At 36.7% G+C, this 23557-nt stretch overlaps 1 protein-coding gene across 4 annotated transcripts in view; it reads right to left on the reverse strand.

The window, feature by feature from the left end:
* The window catches only part of PTPRZ1 (protein tyrosine phosphatase receptor type Z1), a 182236-nt gene that overhangs the window by 110405 nt on the left and 48274 nt on the right, over nucleotides 1–23557 (reverse strand). For all 4 annotated transcript variants that reach the window (XM_013985677.3, XM_013985675.3, XM_013985674.3 and 1 more), the window contains exon 2: nucleotides 11605–11670. In XM_013985677.3, coding sequence (XP_013841131.2) covers nucleotides 11605–11670 — 66 coding nt within the window. The remainder of the gene's footprint in view (nucleotides 1–11604; nucleotides 11671–23557) is intronic.

Raw genomic sequence — 23557 nt, forward strand, 5'->3', positions numbered from 1 at the left:
TTCACGTCAACAGAAAGAATGGCTCCCTCAGAAAATGGCGACTGGAAGGGAGAATCCTTTGATCTGCGGGTCAGCATCCCTGTCCTCAATTTGCAGAAGAATGTGCGCTCCAGGAGCGGGTGACTTCTCCGAAGCACATTCTGAGGGCCTATCAAGGCCACAGGTCCCCTGCATAATTGTTCTGACTTTTTCGAAAACTACGCTTTCTGGTAAATGATACAGAAAATGTGACAGGGCTGGCAGTGACTCAGACAATCAACTATGAGAAATTGATTGTTTCGCAGCCGGGATAATGATCCTGAGAGTGAAAGGAATGCAGAGTGAGTGCACTGCACCAGAGCAGAGAGGAAAATGAAGTTGTGTGATCCTCTGAGTGCCCTCAGTGCAGTCCTGGCTGGATCGAGACCCGGTGAGATGCAAACGTATAACGACATGGCCATCTTGCTACGAAAATACTGTCCATTTCCCCACTAGCGACAATTTACTACCTATGCTTTAGGGATACAGATGATTAATATGGTATTTCCGACTTTACTGAGCAGCAAAGAAGTTCACCTGCTATGGCCAAGCAGGAAAAGACCCAGACACGGTCTGCTCAGATACATAAACCATTAGACCATGATATGAAGTGAGGAAATATGAAAGAGAAAAAGCCTTTGTGGGAGGCAAAACGACTTGTTAATCCCTGCAGAACAAAAATTAATTTAAATAAATTTATATCATATTAAATAGACATTTAAGCTCCCTTTTCCCCAACTCAGTTATAAGACAGATATATGGTTTGTGTAGACAAACTAGAAAAAGATAAGGCTAGCAGAGAGGAAAATCAAAGGCGCCCACAATTCCCTTAATATACAGAAGTCAGTAAAAACCCAAGTCGCTGTCTGTCAAAACATGTGTAAACTGTATTCATCTGGAATTGTGGCTCGGATACGGGGAGCAGTTAAGTCAGAATTAATTCATGGGGCCCTAAGAATGTTCTCGTCACATTCCTAGTCTGTCCAGGGAGGAAGAGTCCTAGAGAGGCTGGCACGTGTTGATTTCTCTGTTACCCACAGGTGAGCACAGCCGCTCCCTTCACCTGAAACAATCCTCACCCATGCTGGCTTAGTTAGCTCCGACTCATGCTTTATCTCAACCTAAAGTCTCTTTCTCCTGGGAACGCTCCTTGAATCCCTTAATCCATGTAGAGGCCAGAGTCCAGAGTCGCCACAATCTACCGCTGGGGCATTTGTCACACTTTGTAATCACTGTCCTTGGAAGGTCTGTGATTGCATCTACTCTGCACGGCGTCCCAGGACCCCCACACACTGTCTAGCTCATGTTACCCCCTGGTAAGTATGCTACTTAAACTAATGATCTCGAAACTTTAAATTTCCCTTTGGCAAGGAGTATACAGTGACATCCAGGTAGGAGGCAAGTCAGGGAAGGGTTAAGAAGTCACCTCCTTCATCTTCTAACATACAGTGAACCTCAGAATCTTCTCAAGGATATATGGGGTTCTATAGGCATAGATGCAACTGATTACCAAGTACAGACTTTTGGGAGTTTGGAAAAGAAAATCTCTATGTTATCGAACAATAACAACAACAAAGTGCTACGAGTAGCTCTTACTGCCTAGAAATGCTCATGAAATATGAACAGAACCACACATGTTAAAAAGCTAGCTTAAGCCATTTGTGGTTTAGAGATAATCTAGTTTGGCCTGTGCCATGTTCCGAATGTGCTTTGATGTGGATTCTGAGTGGCTCTGCTAATGTTTTAATTTCCAGGTGGCAAAGGGCTACTACAAACTACTGTTTTTCTTATTCATTAAGATTTATAGCTATTTTCTATCAATTCCAGCTATTTTATATATTTATATATCCATTTATTTAAGTCACATGTATGGTTTTCTTAGATGAACGTGTATTGTTTTTAGAATGAGAAATAAATGATATTCATTTTGGGGAAACATACACCAGATCATTACTCTTGATACTCATTAAGATAATGGCTCCGATTTCTACACTCCATTGATTTTGTCATTGGAAGAAATGACAGGGTCAGAGAAATGATCAGAAAGACATGTATAGTCTTATCACACTCAGCCTCCTCAGCCTGGGTATGGGCTCCTCTTTCTCAAAAATTTGTCATCAAAAATTGCTCTGTTATATTAGAGAGATGGATAGCATCTTCTAAGGGAATAAAGTTCAGCCTGGGTGGACCAGAATCTGACTTTTAAGTCCAAGATTGCTGCTCCTTCCTAGAGACCATGAATCACCTCTCTGACTATGGACAGCGGCTTGACAGGTCTGGATGCTCACACTTGGGCCAGCCTGTGAGTCTGCCTGGAGACCCCCAGGGTCTTGTATTTTCATTTGGGGCTTTTTGAGAAGAAGCCCACAGTGGAGGTACTTGGGCTCTCTGCTCCCAGGACAGTGCATGTAGGCATTTGAAAGAAAGAGAGGCTCTGGGTTGGGTGTAGGTCTGCAAACAAGCGTGGAGCATCACAGGGAACCTGGAAACAGGTCCCACTGATGTGAGGTCTACTCTTCCCTCAGCCTCTGCTGCCAGACTCCTTCCTCAGTCACACGAACTATCTTTCAGCGGCTCCCTGGGGCTTCTCTCAGTTCTGGCTTCCATCAGGCCCACCTCCTTCGGTTATCAGATATTACTCTGAACCTACCTCTAAGATAAGGTTCAAGTTCTCTTCCCTTCCCATGGAACCCTAGGCTTATACAATCTGAGGAACAATCTGGGCAGCTGTTATAAGTGTTCCAGAATATTCTATGATAGTTAAGAAGCCTCCTACCCAGACTATGGCAGTTTGGGGGCTGGCTTGCCACAGGCCACAAAGAATCCCTGGGATCCTCTGCAGTCTGGCTGGGAAGAGTCCCAGCTCTGGCCCAGTCAAAGGGAGTCTTACCTGAACAAGACATACTAAGTGGATACAAAGAGACATGGTATTCATATGTAGTAGGATAGAGAGACAGCCATACAGACCCATATATTTGTATATTCAATGGAAAAAGGGGAAAAAGATCAGTCTTAAACATATCTGAATTTTTTTTTTTTTTTTTTTTTGTCTTTTTGCCATTTCTTGGGCCACTCCCACGGCACATGGAGGTTCCCAGGCTAGGGGTCCAATCGGAGCTGTGGCCACCGGCCTACGCCAGAGCCACAGCAACGTGGGATCCGAGCCGCGTCTGCAACCTACACCACAGCTCACGGCAACGCCGGATCGTTAACCCACTGAGCAAGGGCGGGGACCGAACCCGCAACCTCATGGTTCCTAGTCAGATTCGTTAACCACTGCGCCACGACGGGAACTCCCTGAATATATTTCAAAATAATTTTTGTAATTCTGTGCTTCATTCAGTAAGAAATCTTTCCAAATCTTAGAAATGAGTCATTTATATATTTTTAATCTTTTTTGCTCTTTGAAAATCCTTGGTTTACAGAGTCAGATTTACCATACAGAAAACAGGAAACTAACAAAATAAGCCTTGTTGTCAGCCTTTACTCCTTCATAACGTTAAAATAATTGCAGTGGTATTTTGCTTAAAAGCTGAAAACACTGAAATGAATTTTGTGTGATAACACAAACTGTGTCCTGATGTTAGATATTTTCTATTAATTCTCTGTCTGTCTCTCTCTCTCTCTTTTTTTTTTATTCTGAAAGATGTATTTTATGAGGCAGGACCACTTCAGAGTGAAGAACACAGCCAGTGAGATAAAGGAGGTTCCGAAAAGAGAAGGGGAATGCTATACCCAGACACGAAGCCAGACGTTTGAGCAGAGAGAGAAGGAGAAAGAGCCAGAGGCTTTCACCTTGAGCTGCCAAGGGACTTGTCCAATCCATTCAAGATGCCACTAAATACGAGCAACAGGGGTGGTTATGAGGCTGGTTATGAGACTGGCGAATCTATGCAATTTTAACTTACTTGTGGGGGAATACTCACCAGCATATCATTTTACTCTTCTGTAAATGTGGCAATGAGTGTTTAATTGCAGTGCTACTCTGCAGCCACACCTTCATTTCTTCCAATTCTATATTAAAGTGAGAGCTGCAGACATAGTTTGAACTTTCGATTACTTAACAGAACCCTATTCAGCCTCTATGCTGAGGTATGCTCTATTCATCACACTTAGCATAGGAAAAGCTTACTCAGTCATAGTTGTAGCTAAACGTTAAAAATGTAAAGATGAGAGGAAATGTCTGTCTATAATATGCAGTTAAGCAAGCCAACTCCTTCTAATCCTCTTGTGAGATTATAAGATACACCCAGACTTGTTCAATCTGTTTAGGCTCAAGTTAAGACACTGCCAAATAATAATCACTTGGATTTGTAATCAAATTGCTCAGAGATTTCCTACAACATGTGAAACTTTGATCTGATTCATGCATCATTAGGTTGGGCATTAGTAAAAACTATTTACTGAAAGAAATCTGAAATGCAGAGCAGTTAAACAGCCTGGTCAGTCTGCAGGTTAGTGGTGACGAGAAAGCCTGACTCTGCTGTCCTTGTGACTTCCTCTTCCCGCAGGTCGGCCAAGCAGAGACCCTACATCCTGATGGGTGAAAACGCAAAGCTCTGGTCCTTATCCAACTCCTTTGCCCTTCTTAGCAAAACCAAAATAAGTAAGCTAAAACTTTTTGTTTCCATGTACTTGTTTTAAAAATTAGTACAATATGAAGAGCACACAGTAAGAGGTGGCAGTGTCCTGCCCCATGGCCTTCCGTAGTCCCTTCTTCAGGGGTAACCACAGCCAACAGAATGGCGTGTATCTTTCCAGGCTTCTCTTCTATGCCCATATAAATACATCATAATTCACAAAAATGAGGAAAGTCTATGCATGGAGTTTTAGAACCTGATTTGGATTGAGAAATGAACAGTCTAAGATAAGAAGTGATGACTCATAGAGGAAAAAAAAAATCTCAGATTCTAGATGTAAAGGGAGGCATGGATGACCCAGAAATTAGTCATTACTCTACATAGATTCAAATTTTCTTTCTGAGCAGCATTTGGCCTACTTTATCCTAGGTTAAGAGAAGTAAAACTACTAAACCCAACTACATCCAAAAATAAATGCCAAACATCAAACCACACAGTATACAACCTTACATCATGACTCTTTTGTTTTCCAGTAGTATCTTCTAGCCTTTGTATTTGTTGGACATACTATTTAGACAGGATGTTCCATTTAAGGAAACAGAATCATTGGACATTTAGAGCCTCCCTCCTTCCGAGGTATCAGTCAAGTGTCTATTAGTGACTCCTGTGTGGCCTTCCTTACTGTGTAGAGTACAACCCTTTAACTAAAACTTTCAAGGTGTCTAGGTTTAAGAACACTTGTGACTATATTAGTACAAAATTTTCATATTTTTGCTGATACAGTGTTTTTAAAATGACACCATTTTGTCAGTTTTGTGCTATGCAGCAAAGTAACCCAGTTAACTTCAAGTTGCCTTAATTATGTCAAAAAAGAAAAAGCAAAATATATATATATATATATATATATATATATATATATATATATACATGTATATATATATTTTGAATCCAAGAAATAAAGACTGCATTTCAATTGTGATGACTTCTACGGACAGAGCAGTGGAAGTCCATTCATTTCTGATGATACCATTGCTTGAAGGTGATAAGGTCTAACAATTCAAATAGAAGGAAGGTGTGATCTCATGTGATCATTGTGGGCTATGTGTTCATGAGATGGTATATATACATAGAAATAGAGACCACATAATTTAGTTTTTATTTCTTCACCATCTTTGTTCAGACCTTGTTACAGAAAACTTAGGATTAATAGAAAGAAGGAAATTCATTTTTTGAAACCCTTAAATGAAATGAAGTTAATAAGGAAAGAACTGGATTTTAGTGCTGACATTCCCAGATTTACAATTCACTCTTTCATTGCAGCATGACAAACAAGCTTTGCTCATCTTCCTGTAATAACTTTAAAAATGGGACTGTTGACTGTATTTCCCAACCGTGACATTTCTCAGCATGATTATAGGATACACCCTGAATAGAAAAGTTGTTTAGGTTAAAAAAAGCTCCACTGAAAGAGTAATACCTTCTCCTCCCCTTCCACCCTCTGTTCCTCTATCCATCTGGTAGCCAGCAGGGATTTTTATTGTTTCTTCACATATAACAATTGCATAATCTTTCTTAAATAATCTTAGTTTAAGTGATTCCATTTAAATCATGTTTAATGTGCCATATACTTTTTCCTTTTTTAAATTAAGTTTTATTGAAGTATAGTTAATTTACAAGGCTGTGGTAATTTCTGATGTACAAAAAAGTGACCCAGTCATACATATACACAAATCTAATTCTCTCTCAGATTCTTTTCCCACATAGATTCTCAAAGAATACCAGGTAGAGCTCTGCTTTTTTTTTTTTTTTTTTTTTTTTTTTTTTGCTTTTTAGGGCTGCACCTGTGGCATATGGAGGTTCCCAGACTAGGGGTCAAATAGGAGCTGCAGCTACCAGCCTACGTCACACCCACAGCAACACGGGATCTGAGCGGTGTCTTTGACCTACACCACAGCTCACGGCAACACCAGATCCTTAACCCACTGAGTGAGGCCAGGGATTGAACCCGAAACCTCATGGTTCCTAGTTAGATTCGTTTCCACTCTGCCACAATGGAAACTCCCATTTTTAAGTAGCTTGGGTAAAGCAATGAGCTCTCTAACAGACAGAAGTTATGATGTCCTTAGTAATTTTTATTAATAGAATTCTATATACACAAACATTCAAGGATAAGTCTTTCCTTCCAAGATTGTAGCTAACCTGAAAAATTTAAATAACATAAGAAGGAACAGAAATATACAGCTCAACAAGATAAGCTGTTATGATTGAAACTAGGTCTAAAAGTAATCAAAACAAATTTATTTCAGCCATTTATCAATTACTTAAATTTGGCTGCACCCACAGCATAAGGAAGGTCCCAGGCCAGAGCTGCAGCTGCGACCTAAGCACAGCTGCAATCACACTGGATCCTTAATCCACTGTGCCACAGCAGGAAATCCTTAAATTTAAGAATCTTAAAGCTAACTTAACTTGAAATTTTATGCAGCTAGCACATATGGTTTTTCATTTTCTAGGTGGAATAACAAGCATAGAAATTGAAAATGCTACCAACCTCTAACTACTTGCATTAAAACGAAAAAAATATACATAATAGTGAATAGTCCACATTTAAAATGCTTGGTTTTGGTATGATTTGCTTGGGAGAGATACGTTCATTTGGATAAAGACTTTTTTTTTTTTTTTTTTTTTTTTTTTGTCTTTTTGCTATTTCTTCTGCCGCTCTCGCAGCATATGGAGGTTCCCAGGCTAGGGGTCTAATTGGAGCCATAGCCACCGGCCTACACCAGAGCCACAGCAACACGGGATCCCAGCCGCGTCTGCAACCTACACCACAGCTCACGGCAACGCCGGATCCTTAACCCACTGAGCAAGGGCAGGGACTGAACCCGCAACCTTATGGTTCCTAGTCGGATTCGTTAACCACTGCGCCACGACGGGAACTCCTGGATAAAGACTTTTATTTGTTTTCTTTTTGACACTCTAGGTATTCCGACCAAATAATCAATCTGTCGTTTGAGCTATGTAGTTGTAAAATGTCCTTATCTGAAACTCTTTGTAGCCTCTTCTTAGGATCTTCAATTATTCTAGAACAGATAATTTTCCAAACCAATGAGAAGTACCAGAGTAAGTAGAGCAATCCATTCTTTAAAATTTTGGTAAGCTCCCACCCTTACCTCAGCTCTGGAACATTCCCTTTTGAGACCTACCACACCTTCCTTCTCCCGCAGCAAATGACACTATTTTAACGCATCTGTCCTTTTGATCACCAGACTGTCTCTTAAAGGAGGTAAAGCCAATAGCCCTTAAACTATAAACAGAACGATGCAACTTGATTATAAAGTAAGGAACTGTGCATTGTTTATGCATAGATCCATCCATGAAAGCCTGGCCACTCTACAGGTGCCATGTCTATATGCAGTTAGCCCATTAAAAGGAAGAGTTCTGTGGCTTCCTCCTAAGATAGCAAGAGATACACAGTGGTATGTGCCAAAAGCTATTGGTAAAACTGCTGTCTTCTCCTGACCTAAGGAAGCACCACCTCAAGGTTCTTAGGGACCTTAGGCTGCTGGAAACAGAAAGCATTACTACTCTGCATACCAGCCCTTGCTTGGGATGGTGAGAACTGTAACCCTCTCTCCCCCTGGGCTATAGGTCCTCCACTTTCTGCTTCTTGTTCAGAGAGAATGGAGGATGCATTAAAGCTTGTTTTTCATTTTATCCATACCTGGTAAATAACTGAGTTCTCTGGTTAAAGGAAAATAATCTGCTGTTAGTTCTACCTTTAAAACTAGGAAGGTAGTTGTTAACATAACTAAACCAGGTTGATTTTTATTCTATGACTATCTTTATGTAACAAGTTTTCTACAACTGTTACATATTACTTTTTGTTTTTATTTGATGATTATTATTGTTGATATTATTTTAGCTCATTATTACTTTAATAAAGTCAGACTGGAGGGAAAATACTTTCCTCTTATGTTTAAATCCTTAAATATTAAAAATCTTAAATATGCTTTAAAGATACTTGAAAGGTATCTTTACTTTTTATGCAGAATAACCTAGTTTAAAATCTTGAGGTTATATGAGTTGTGTGTATAACAGACAAAAATTGGTCTAGGACCTAGAATCAAATCCAGAGAAACTACAACACAAATTTATTCAAATAGAATATAGCACACACTTTTATTGAAAAGAAAAATAACTTGTTTTATGGCAAATAAATTAATTTGCCATTTTTTATACTAGTTACTCATATCTACCATTCTTAATCACTTAACCATTACTTCAGGTAGCAATTATTTACCATATATCCTCCCAAAACCATAACCTAAATTCTTAAATTATTTTAGGATAATTTAAGAAATTAACTAATTAGAAAAAAGAAAATTAAAACTGGGCTTTTACTTTTTGTCACTTAAGCTGACCAGATTTTTAAAATTAATGTGATTAAAAAGGTGAGGAAATGGATAAATTAACACAATTTTTAAAATTTGACCATATTTATTTGACTATTTATATTAATATTAAAAACACTAGGCACTAGTCCAACAACTCTCTTTTAAAGTTCATTTTTTTCTGAAAAAATTGCTCAAGTAAATAAAATCTGATATAGTGTAATGTAATGTTCATTGCATTGGGTATCTAATAGGGAAACATTTTTTGAAGAAATAATTTAAACAGTTAAAAATGGTTTAGAGTTATAGAGAATCTATTCTACATATTTGTCAAGATTAAAAAATTAAAAATAATAAGGCAGAACTCCTTAGATATACAGGTCATCATTATAAATGGGTAAATTGAGAGCAAGTCTTTCTGTAGAATATCATGCATAACTACCACATACCCATCTGCACAGTAATCCACAAGCTAGATATGCCTTAATTTGTTCAATTTTTCCTGCTTTGATGAATGTCTTCATCATTTTCCATGTTCTAATTTAACTTATTTTGTAGAAAAGGTGATACGAAAGGCTAATAAAAATTAAAATCTCGACTTCAGCAGTAATCAAACAGAACAAATTAAAACAAAATGTCATTTTTTAAAACATACCAAATTAGTGATGATTTTAAAAACGGCAATCATTAAATCCTGGTTTATTGAGTGGGGTAGGCACTTACTTATACCATATGTTAAGCACATACATGCTCTCTGGAAAGCAATTAGGCCATGTGTATCAAGAATTTTGAAAGCATTAATTTTTTTCCAGTCAGTAATCACATATCAAAGATTCTCTAATAAAAATGATTAAAATATAAAGACATATTTATTCATCTATTGTCACTGTTTATAGTAGCTGGACTATCCAATATAATGGATGATTAAAAATCAGACATTTATCCCATGGACTATTAGGTACGCATTAAGTATCATGATCAACAGGAATCATCACCGAAATGAGGAAATGCTCAAAAGCAGCATAAACTATATGCAGAACTCTACGTAAAAAATATATAAACATAATATAATAAACTAGCCTGAAAAGAATATACCAAATTTTCTAGTGGATATACTTGGAGGGGGTAAAGAGCGATTTTTATATTCTTTTCTGTGCTTGAATATATTTTTTAAAAAATTTTCTACTTTTAAAGTAAGAATGAAAATAGAAAGAAAATGCATGCTTCTCTACAAAATTCCTCGTGTTGTTGCCATTCATTTATAAAATAAAGTCCAAAGTGGCCAGGCATATGTTAAAGCCCTTCTAATTCAATTCCATCTTATCAATCCGGTCTTATTTCTTTTCTTTTTCATTTTCTTTTTGTCTTTCTAGGGCTGCATCCACAGCATATGGAAGTTCCCAGGCTAGGGGTCAAATCGAAGCTGTAGCTGCTGGCCTACATCACAGCCACAGCAAGACAGATCTGAGCCACGTCTGTGACCTACATCTTAGCCTGTGGTAACAACAGATCCTTAACCCACTGAGAGAGGCCAGGGATTGAACCCACGTCCTTATGGATACTAGTCGGGTTTGTTATCCCTGAGTCACAAAGGGAACTCCAATCCAGTCTTACTTCTAATAAGCACCCAACTCTACCACTCAACTGTATTTCAGGTGGTCATCAGTCATGTCATGCTCTATATAGATTCTATCCAGACTCGTCTCAAGAGGCCTAGAGCTTCTCTTCTTTCCTAAGGTTTTGGATCATGATATCTGGATGTAACTATTTCAAGCCAACTTCTGCTGTTCACGATGTTCTAAGCCAAGTCTGGCAATTGTACAAAATCACATCAGACCCTGATTCCAGTTAACTCAGCACAGTAATTCAGAAGGAAACTCCTTCTGAGAGCAAGATTCCCATTAATATTGTTTTTTGTTTTTTTCGTCTTTTTGTCTTTTTATGGCTGCACCCATGGCATATGGAGGAGGTTCCCAGGCTAGGGGTCTAATCAGAGCTACAGCTGCCAGCCTACGCCGCAGACACAGCAACGCCAGATCCGAGCCGTGTCTGTGACCTACACCACAGTTCACTGCAACGCCGGATCCTTAACCCACTGAGTGAGGCCAGGGATCGCACCTGCAACCTCATGGTTCGTAGTCGGCTTCATTTCCACTGCGCTGCGATGGGAGCTCCCCCATTCATATTTGTTAAATGAATAAAAAAACCACAACTGTGATCATAACAACAGCAGCTAACGTTTACTGATAAATTTCTATTTATAAGGCGGCATCATGTCAACTCCATTTATATCATTTAATGCTCAGAAAAACCTTCCATTTCACTGATGAAAAAACCGAGCCTCAATTAGGTTATGCATTTTTCCCATGGAGAAGTGGACTTGAGATTCAAATCTAGGTCTGTCTGATGTCATATACTCTACACTACCAATGTGCTAATGCAAAGTCACTAGAAATCATTTTGCGTATATTTTTAGTGATGAATCTAACTGCCTATGCATGTAGCTAAGTTAAAATGATGTGCTGAGCTATAAATTTTTCTCTTACATATAAAATCAGATACAAAACCAATAAATTTTTCCACAGAATCTCATCATATAATAACATATTTACCTGTATAGGACCAGCCAATCTCTTCAACAAGTTTTCTCTGTTGTCTGTAGTATCCATTAGTCCAGTCTACAACCAAGAAAAATCAATGGATCAATATATAGAACAATATATATACGCAAATTAAAAAAAATAAGATGCGCAAGCATCATTCATACCATAAATGGTACTCAACTGCTCTTTTCTGTCACCTTCCCAATGTCTCCTCCCAACTCCAAGTGCCACCATTACAGATCCCACTGTCCCTGTTCTGTCCTGGTAGGTAGTGTAACTTTTAGGGAGGCAATTTTAAAGACTACTTAAGTTCAGGCAGAGACAAAGAAAATACTCCATGTAAAGAAGGAACAACCTAGAGGGTCTCACCCCAAAGAAAGACTGGGGTCAGAAAGGACAGCGTGTCCCATCTTCATTTTTTTGACCATTCTCTAAATTGAATACTTGAAATCCTACTGATTAGACATACTTTTAAGGTTACAACCCAAGTTTTATATGTAAATACTTCTAGGGGATTCAGAGGTCATCGTGTTTTCAAAATTTACTTCCCTCACAATGCAAAACAAAATTAGCTGCCTTGCAAAAATGGAAATTTCAATGTGTGTATGTTGGTAGGGAGAGAGGTTGTGTTAGACAATAGAGATGTATTTGTCACGGAGGAACAGAGATGCCGGAGTGAGGTGATACGGTGGGAAGCTCCGGGAGTCATGAAAGCAGTGACGCCTTCCTCAAGACCTAGAGATAGAGGCTCTCGATCTTGAACATGGGACAATGGGTAGAGAAAAGAAAATGGATGGAAGCCAAAGTCTCACTCTGCACAGTTCAAAATTTTTCCTGGAGTCATGACTGCACCCAAGAAATGGAGATGTTATGATTCCTTTTCTTCTCTGTGCCATTGTGTCATTGTCCCTTCATCCCAGACAGTGGTAACACTAGTACTCCATTTCAGCTACACTATGGGTAAAATAAATCTTTGTGAGCTCAATTTGGAACCTGATCAGTGTTGGCAAAACTGTTTCTGTAGAAAAGGCTACAAATAGCTAGTTTACAAATGAAATTGTAGAATATTATTTATTCATAAATGAGGGTTCTGTCAGTATAGCTTTCATTTGAATGCAAGGATTTATTTATACTATACCATAGATATGTATATGCATACTAATATATAAATAATACTATATATAAAATACATATGTGCAAATTTAAAAAAATAATATTTATATATAGTATACCTTTCTCATCAGTTAGGAAGAGAAACTATTTCCTCTTATTCTCTCTAGACAGGTTTTTTTTCTTTTTTTTTTAATTGACAACTCCCAGTTTCAGGGAGGCAAATATCTCAAGGACATTTCAGAAATTACGTTTCTCTCTTCCATGTAATATACAATCTCATTAGTAGGATATGGTAATAAATTCTAGAATATTTTATAAAAACTTAAAAGCAGGCCAGTTACCAGAAATACACATTCTGAATCCATAGATTATTCAAAACCAAAACCTACCTTGAAGAAAAACAAACAGAAAAACTGTTTAAAAAATTTCATCACCCACAAATATAGTAAATATTCTATTGGTCATGTGGCACATTTCAACAAATATTTGTTTTTATAATGGCTTTTTGAAATTTGACTTACATAGATTATAATCCATCCATGAAAGTGTACAATTTAAAGGCATTTAGTATATTCACAGAGTTGTGCAATTATCACTACAAACATATTAGGATATCTTCATTATCTCAAAAAGAAACCCTACACCTTTTTAGCTGCCACCACCAACCCCATCTCCAGCTCCCATAGCCCTAGGTAGCCACTAATCTATGTTATCTCTATAGATTTGGGTATTCTAGTTATTTCTACAGACAGAATCACACAATACATGGTCTTTTGTGACTGGCTTCTTTAACTTGGCATAATTAATGTTTCCAAGATTTATTCACCTTGTAGCATGTGTCAGTACTTCACTCCTTTTTATTGCCTAATAGTACTCCATTGTATGGTGACAAAGATGGCCTTAAAGTTCCTCTCAACTTGACTAAACTTTGGACAGGCTACTTCCTGGCTATAGGCTCCCTTTTAGTTTAGAAAACTTGTAAATCCTTTCTCTGTTCCTTTGAGACGTAAATCTTTTAAAACATCACATGCTAGTTTTATAACTAGGAATATACTTCTCAAGTATATGGGAACCATCTCTCTGAAATGTAACCATCAATGGAAATAACACCAAATAACTGGTCTCCCAGTTTCTGTGGAGGGTAGGAGCCTAACTTCCAGTGAGACGTCTCATTCCAAATTGTGAAAACTACCTCCTATCATAATGATGTGAGTTTACTTTTCCTTTGGAAGGAGCCAATGAGCAAACACAGCTGGCCTCTGACTTTCTCCTAACATGCTATACCACTTTTACACTGAAGCTCAAAGGAGCTCTTAAAAAATCTTCCCTCCTCTGCTTCATCAGAGTTAAGGTCAGAGTTGGTTCTGCCTTCTCTCTCCTATTGCAATAGCCTTGAATAAAGTTTTGCTTGCCTGTTTAATTTTTGTTTTGATGATGAATATGCCACATTTTATTTATGAGTTGATGGGTATTTGGGTTGTATCCTCTTTGGGGCTATTATGAATAATGCTGCTATGAATAATCATGCACATATTTACTCTTCTACTTAAAATTAAATAGCAGGTTCATAATTTATTTTTTAAATAGAATTGTCCCATGAAATGTCAGTCATTTAAAGTTAAATTCTGAGGACAAGTGTTTTTTTCATGATCAAGGAATATATAGATGTTAGGGCCTCAAAAGTCCTTTGATTCAGACAGTCTACACAAAATAATTCCTATTTTGCAGATGTGGTATTTTTTTCCCAAAGAAGTGTTAAATGGTTTATAGAGGTAGAGAGTGACAGAAATGGAAACAATAATGCATGCTTCCTGCCTCTTACTTCACTAAGACTTCCCCAATACCAAGGATTACTAGGAATCCAGAGCTACTGGTTATTCTCAAGTCTTTGCCTGGGTAGGAAACTCTTCCTACTCAGAGAAAAACAAGAGAGAAACAAAATAAGACAAAACAATACACTGTGGTTGAATTTCACCAACAGGAATCATCTGGACAAATACCATATAAAGAATTGATTATACCTGATCTTCCATCAGTTGGAAGTTCCCTCTGAAACGTCTCTGACCACAGGTCAAAGATTTATTACTATCTTTTATGTTTTGAATATACATATTTTTAAATATTTTAAAATATTTAAATATTTTAAATATTTTCTGTCATATAAATGCATTCTGATGATTTCAGAGAATCAAATACCATACAAAACCTACATTTAACAAGTATTCCATTGAAATAAACAAACAGTAAGCTCTTGTTTTAGTGATTCAGGCTAAAAGATGACAGCAAAATATCAGCAGATTTTAGCTTTCCTTGTAGGGCTTCACTGCTTCACAATGAGCATTTGTCCTTGGTTTTTAATTACTTACGTTAAGTAAGCTTTTTTTTCAATACAAGATTCCCAGGTGTTGGTAGCTCTCTTCAGTCCCTTTATGTATTGTCCCCTTAATTGTTACTTCAAACAATCCGTTACACATTCATATGCTAATTACATGGTCCTTGGGCGTGAGAGAGTACCCCACTTTTAAAATTCTACTTGGAGGTCTGATAGATGAGATGTGATAGCTTCAATGAGCAAGAAAAAAAGAATCTAGGTTCACTTTTTTGGTTGCATTATATAGTCTGAAAACCAGTGAATCCTATATAAAACAGAATCTATCAAAATGCTTACACATTTTTAAATCAGTTAAAATAATGAAATATAGAATTTTTTTGTTTCTGTGGATTTTAGTTTCTTTAGTTTTTATATTTTGTTTCTTTCTGTTTAAAAGCATCTGCCAGGTCTGCTTTGGTGTGTTTTGTAGGGATAAAACTAAGAAATAAATTTAAGGAATGAATTATACACAGGAGACACAGTAAGAACTCAGACACTAGTGAACCTTTTAAAAAGGTAACAATTTAAAAAGTTTGTCCTGAAAAATTATTCTTCATGAAGTGGCTTTTTGACCTGTTACCAAAATTGAAAGAAATTTGGTTTATATTATTTTAGGTAACCTTAAATGTCTCTCTTTCAATATTTCTCATTTATACTTGCCTTGAGCACCTACATAGTTGCCAATATGTATATGCCACACACTCCTTTATTTTTCTTTACATGCAAATGTGGAAATCAAAGTTTTGATAATCACCACATGGAAGACAGAAACAGCCCTTTTTTTTTTTTTTGCTCATGTTTTTTTAAACCAAAAAAAAAGTGCTCATTTCCTACTAAAAATCATTATACATATTTCGAATTACATAAATGCCTCTAGATTTTGCCTTAAATGCTTAAAGAAAGTCTCTGCTTCATGCTGATCAACAGTTTATCACCTGCATTCTACTATACATAGCCTACCAGCAGTGCTCTGACAAAACACACACGCACCAGGAAACTTCAGGTTAAAAACGGCCATAGATATGAGTGTGAAGGCTGGGATACTAAAACTAGATTTCTCAAAGTAGACTCTTCCAAGGTAAATGATACTTGCTTATTTTACATCCTTTAAAAATATCACTAAGGAAGTTCAGAGGAGGGACAAATGAAGCCAGCTGATGGGAGAAATCTGGAAAGGTGGAGAAGAAGAAACAGAATTAGAGATGAGTCATTAACGCCCTTGGGTAGAGACTTGGATGAGGAAAGACTCAGGGAGTGGACTGAAATGTTCCGGGTAGTGAAAGGGCATGAGAATCAAAAGTTGGCAAATCATGGAACCAAAGGTCTGGGAAGCCAGCTGAGCTCTTCTGTGGGCGTCTGCATAGGTCACCATGCTACAAGGGTCACCTCAAGTTTCACTTTTTTGTTTTCATCTTACTCTCTCCTCTTATCTAGATTTCTTTTGACCCCAAGAGACAGTCTGCTGAGCTGACTGAAAAGTGTTGACTACAGCGTGTAGATTGAGTATATTTTAAAGAAAAATAGTGAGTAAATAAATAAAAATAAATATTTCTAATGGAAGTGAAAGAAGTGGGGTGGGGTTGGGAGGAGAAAGTGGCTGGTGACCATTTGGAGAAAATCTGGAAAACCCCCAAGACAAATGAGTATTATCAGAGCACTCATCACCCCCTAAGTCATCTGACTGCCAGGCACGCTGAAGTGGCGGCAATAAAAAAGGTGGGTGGTTACAGCAGTCAGAACGATCAATTACAGAAAACAAAGTTACAGCAGTCCCCCCTCAGAGAAGTAAAAAAAAAAAAAAAAAAAAAAAAAAACCAGAAATGAGCTCCTTTAAGGAAAGAATCAGCCTTTGATTAAAGAACACCTGTGAACTCACTGCCTGGCGACAAAAGTCCCTTATTTCTTCAGATATTCTACTATAAATGTCTGTCTTTGTTTGATGAGAAAGCTGAGTTTATGACCCAAATGGTCTAAACCAAAACCTTGATTAACTAACCAAGGCAAACTTTCCAAGGAAAATTCCATCTGCCCATGAGTACAGCAGAGTTTATAGTATACATGGTGGATTTTATCTGTGGATTTTCCTGTCATTCAACATTAAGTATTAGCTTGTTGTCAAACTGTGTTAGTATATACTTCATCTTCACTGAACCGTATATAAACTTGTACCCAGTATATATGCAAAAACCCTCACGAAACACAATTATGGTAATTCACATAATAGGCTTGTTTAGGATATATTTACAGTTCAAACATTGTACTTGCTGTTAATCACTTCAGATGTAACTTTTAAAAACACACATATATATCATTTCCCCCCAAACCATTTGTTTTCCAACTTCAGCCTCTTTCCATGGTTAGATAGAATACCATTGTTTTTCTCCTCTCTGCAAGGTTTTAAAAATAAAAGTATTTTTACAGTCTCAAAACTTAAACAGCAACCTGTCACGAAATAAGAGGGTGCATTAATTCATATTGTTAAATATAGAAATTCTGGAAAGATATGAGTTACTAGAGTCCAGGTGACCTCTTTATTTAAGGACAAGTTTAAAGAAATGAAAAAGTGAGGCGTTCCCACTGTGGCTCAGCAGTAATGAATCAGACTAGTATCCATGAGGATGTGGGTTCAATCTCTGGCCTCGCTCAGTGGATTAAGAATCCGGCGTTGCCAGACACAGCTTGGGTTCCACGTTGCTGTGGAGTAGGCTGGCAGGTGCATCTTCATTTTTTGACCCCTAGCCTGGGAACCTCCATATGCCACAGGTGTGGACCAAAAAAGCAAATGAAAAAAAGAAAAAAGAAGAAAAGAAATGAAAAAGTGGACCCTTGAGGCACCATACTAAAAAAAAAAATAAAATAAATAAAATGGTAAAATTATCAAAGGAGATGGAAAAATTGAACGTAACAGATAATGTAAAGAAGAGCGGGAACCACTTCTTCCATATGCTTGCTTTGGTAGTCAGACATCCAATTAAATATATATTTCTCATAGGACTGAGGAAGGGTTTGGAGGTAAGCAATTGACCTTACTGTTCCTTAGACACTGAGGACTGTGGGTGCTTTCCCAGGGAGGATTTGTATGTTGGTAATACGTCTACCAAATATGCAATGAAAGCTCAAAATATACTTGCAGGCTTGTCTTGGAAAGTCAACAGGATATTTTCCTCTGCTTACATAAATGATTTTAACCTCATGAGATTTATGTACACTCATAGAGTTGAGGTATTTGCTGTTGAAAACATGTTAACAATTTTATTTTTATGACATAAATAATAATACTTGTTTCAGATAACTTTAAAAAATACATAAGTAAAAATAATCTAAAAATCACCTAATCCCATCTCCTACAGAAGCTGGTATTTACAATTTTGTGTATGTCTATATGTTATTCTAGATTTATACTATGCATACATGATAAGTTTTTATTTAACGTTAATTATATAACACTATTTCATTATTTGGTGACTCGCTTTCTCTACCTAATAATAAATCTCTTCTCAAGTTAGTAAATACAGTTTTATAGCACCATAATAGTTTACTGAAAGCTTTCTCTAACTTTTTGGATATAAACATAAAAAGTTGATTTAACTTTGGAAAATTTACTCCTTGGGCTTTAAGTGATAAGAGTGATGAAATTTTCCATTGAGCTAGTTTGAACTTTATGCACAAAATATAGTCGATAGGAAATTATGTGCCACTTTTTCTGTCAATATTATTCTATAACACCAAGAAAACACTAAAATGGAAGAAACTCACACTGTTATTGTATAGTGCTACAACCATTATAGCTCCCTTACTTTATGTCCATAACTAACCGTGAATTTACTGCACCCTAAGAGAAAAGCTCAATTGTTGATCAAACAGTGATAACAAGAGCACATCTAGTAATAACGTGGCAAAAAAACTATTAGGACATAAAAATAATATTAAAAGAACCAAATCTGTATAAGAATAGCATGAAAGTGGGCAGAAAACACGGAATTCATTGAAATATAAAAAATAATGTTATATTTGTGTTGTTTTATATTATTATGCCATTATATACTTTTATGTGATTATCTGTACAATAATAGTGTATTATCACTCAATAACCTATATAATGGTTCTTCTGTGAGGTCTTTTGCCCATGCACTTTCACTGAAATCAGGTATAGAGCAGGAACGTCTGCTGTGTTGCTCTACGATCAGGATTGCTCCTGAAGTTCTAGACGACTGACACCCTAAAATAACCAAATAGAGGATACAATGGGATTCCATTCACATCTACCATGAAAAACATAAAACACCAAAAACTGCATAAATAAAGAGATGAACTATTATTATTATTATTATTATTGCTTTTTAGGGCCACACCTGTGGCATATGGAGGTTCCCAGGCTAGGGGTCTAATCGGAGCTGCAGCTGCCAGCCTACACCAGAGCCACAGCACTGCCAGATCTGAGCTGTGTCTGTGACCTACACCACAGCTCAGGGCAACGCCAGGTCCTTAACCCACTGAGCGAGGCCAGGGATCAAACCTGTAACCTAATGGTTCCTAGTCGGATCCATTTCCACTGCGCCACGATGGGAACTCCCAAGAGATAAACTATTATTAACATTAAAAAAGTGAATATATAAAGAGACCTACCATATTTTTAAAAGAGAACATTGAATTTTGGGAAGATACTAGTCCTTTCCATATTAATGAGTAGATCAGGTCTCAAAAGGGTGGTTTTTTTTGTTTTGTTTTGTGTCTTTTTAGGGCCGCACCCAAGGCATATGGAGGTTCCCAGGTTAGGGGTCCAATCGGAGCTGTAGCCGCCGGCCTACACCACAGCCACAGCAATGAAGGATCCGAGACGCATCTGCGACCTATACCACAGCTCACAGCAGTGCCAGATCCTTAACCCACTGAGCGAGGCCAGGGATCGAACCTGTAACCTCATGGATGCTAGTCGGGTTCATTAACCACTGAGCCATGACAGGAACTCCTCAAAAGGTGTTTTTAATTGGCAAAATTATTCTAAAGTTCACAAAGAAATACAAATGGAAAATAATAATTGATAAGCTAAGAAAAAGAGTGAAACAACAGGGGCTTGGTTAACAGACTATTAAAAGATAAATCCTCTGGCAGATCAATAGAACAAAGCATATGCCATATGCCACTAAAATTGGACCTTTAAGTTTATATCCATACAAGTTGAATCCTTGATAAAGCAACATCACTGTCAGATAAGGAAAGTCTAAAAATTCAACCCATATTAGGAATGTTGGCTTTTTTGGAAAAAGAAGTTAAATCACACTTCACACATACACCAAAATACATTCCAAATGAATTAATGATTTTAAAAGGATACACAAAAACTATAAGAAAAAATGCAAGTAAATATTTAACTTGTAAGATGGGGAAGGCCAGGGAGTTCCCATCATGGCGCAGTGGAAACCAATCGAACTAGGAACCATGAGGTTGGGGGTTCGATCCCTGGCCTCACTCAGTGAGCTAAGGATCCGGTGTTGCCATGAACTGTGGCGTAGGTTGCAGATGCGGCTCAGATCCCGTGTTGCTGTGGTGTAGGCCAGCAGCAACAGCTCCGTTTAGACTCCTAGCCTGGGAACCCCCATATGCAGCTGGTGTGGCCCTAAAAAGACAAAAGACGAAAACAAAAACAAAAAAACAAACAAACCATGGAGAAGGCCTTTCTAAGCAGGAAAAAAATAAATCATAGAGAAATATCCATAGCTTTGATTACGTAACATTCAAAACTTGTACAGAAAAATGTTTAGTGAAATGAAGATTACAAATATTAAGCTAATGGCAACTGCTATAATACATTGAATATAATGATAATTTCTAAACATATAGGATTCTGACAAATCAATAAATGTAAATATATGAGCAGAGTTCTAGAAATGCAAATATAATAAACATATAAAGAACAGTTAAACTTCAGTAGGTATCAAAGAAACAAAACACTGAGCATTTTTCCAGCCATCAAATGTCAAAGGTTTATTATTTTAATTTTTTAAATATTTAATGATGCCCAAAATATCTTGAGTTGTTGGAAGTATGCACTAGTATATATTTTATGGGAAGTAAGCTGGCAAGAGTCAACAAGATTCTTAAAATGCTTCATATCCTTTGTGACAGTAATTCCATTTCAAGCAATATATTTTAAAAGATTAACAGAGATAAGAACAGAGTGGCATGTACCAAGATGTTTACAGCACCGAAAGTAACAGTGAAAAACTGGAAAATATGTTAATGTACAAAAAGCAGAGAAAGTTGTATAAATTATGTAATGTTCATCATAATGAAATAATGTGAATCCATTAAAATTATGCTTCACGAATATTTACTGATGTGAAGAAATGCATGTGATATAAAACATTATAAGTTATGATACAATTTAAAAAATATTACATGTTTCCAAGAAACGTAAATTTCCTCATGTGGTGCCATTGGGAGTTATTTTTACTTTTTTTATATCCTCTTACGCTTTCCATGTATTTTATGAGTTTGTATGAGTTAATATATTAAAAATAATTGAAAGTGATTATGTATTCTGAAATAATATCTCTGATTCTATAGCCAAATAGGTTAGAGACAAATATATAACTACGTTTTCAAGAATGGGTAAAGAAAAACTTGAACCCATTTTTCATTTCTTATTTTGGATTTTACAATAAAATCTTCTTGTTCCCAAGAGCCTGCATAAATTAGCTAGCATTAACAGCATTTTTTAAGTTAAACTTAGGAAATCATAGCCAAGTCTACACATGGTAGGCAATCTGAGCACTTCTACCAAGAAAACAAAAAACAAGATCCCTAGCAAAATACGCAATGCAATAACTCACAGGTCATCTTACTGGTGATAATGATCAGATAGAATGGATCAGTTATTTTGGGGTAGACTTTGAAACAACCTTATTTTAATTTGTATCTTATTTCTGATAATACCTTTTGCTTAGATAAAATTAAGCTCAAGCGTAAGTATCTATCCATTAAGTAGGAAAGTCAACTTGGAGTTGGCAACCTATTCTGAAATGGGTGTGGATCATATGTTAAAACTGCTCCCACAGTGTTGAATGATTCACTATGTAGAGACAAAGATTTTCTTGACTTCCTTCCAGAATATTGGCTAAAAATTCATTTTTGTCATGTGCTTCATTTTGACTCCCCCCGCCCACGGCACTGGTCTAAAAAAATGGAAAACTTTTATTTACAGGACATGTATTCATCATAATAAAACGGACTGACAATTCTTCAATGGATTTCTAATGATACAAAATATTTTTGATTTGTCAATATATTTTAAAAACATAATCAGCAACATTAAGCCTGCTTAGGCTTAGTCAGTGTTTCAGAAAGAAATCAGAGTGAGCACTGTAGACCTATCTAATTTAAACATATGCAAATATTTTGTGCCTCTTTTCACGAATTCTTAAGAGTCAGAAGTCCAGACCCCTCCTTTGAATCCTGACCTTGGACAAATCACATGCCTTTGCTTGTATTTCTGAAATTGTAAACTAGGAAAAGGTATCTCCTGTCTACTAACATAGATGCCATAACAAAGGTTAGGGTATATGTTAAATCATTTTGAGTTCTTTATAAAATACATGCTTTTCAAACATTTCATTTCTTAAGTTTATTTTTCAAGTAGTTAGTTTTTCCTTTCAATAGTGGAAAAAAACAAACAAAACACCACAACAACGAGATATATCATGTTCATAGCATGATAAGATATGATTGCTTAGTCACAAAATTATTTGTTTCCTGCTGCTGTTTGATTTTTAGCCTAAAGTATTCTTTAGTCTTAAAGATAGATAAGGACACTCAATGCAGACAGAAAATACAAATCTATATACTCAAATGTTGAACTGAGTCCCACAAAAACAACGTGAATTCTGAAATACATAATACTTCATTTTAATTAAACTTAAAGGGGCTATCCTTATCAAATTTCCTGGCTGCATTCCAAAATGAATATACTTTGAAAAGGAGGATTTTTGGAATATTTATGCTTCCATGTTTCAGAAGACTTAATTTAAGATCTTTATCTATTTAAAAGGTCATACTGTTTACATTTTAAAGAAATGCTTCATTTTAAAACCACTTTCCCCACTAGCAATTTTAAGGAATTAAATGCTTTGATGACATCCTTAATTAGTTGGTATTCAATTGTTAATAAGCACTTACCTATATTAGTCACTGGGTTTGCTCCTAACTGTATAAAAATGATTACATCTATTGCTTTCTTGGTATAGATGTTTCACTGCCACCAGACTACCAGGAGTAATTATTACTCATCATCTTATTTTTCTCTGTTGTAAAATGTATTTGAAGTGAGACTGCTCAAATCCTACTGGCTCAGTTGATTGGTACAGTACAAGCTCTATCTGGCTAGCAGAGTCATTTTATTTATTTTCGCTCTGCTTGATACTTACATGCACCCTGCCCCTACCCAGCCCTAGCCCCAGCCCCCCCCAACAATGCCTCTAT

This window comes from Sus scrofa, chromosome 18 (genome assembly GCF_054392235.1).
Source record: "Sus scrofa isolate SSC_HxYL_T2T_F1_AM1 chromosome 18, Sscrofa_HxYL_maternal_Yorkshire_Landrace_v2.0, whole genome shotgun sequence".
NCBI classification, from domain to species: domain Eukaryota; kingdom Metazoa; phylum Chordata; class Mammalia; order Artiodactyla; family Suidae; genus Sus; species Sus scrofa.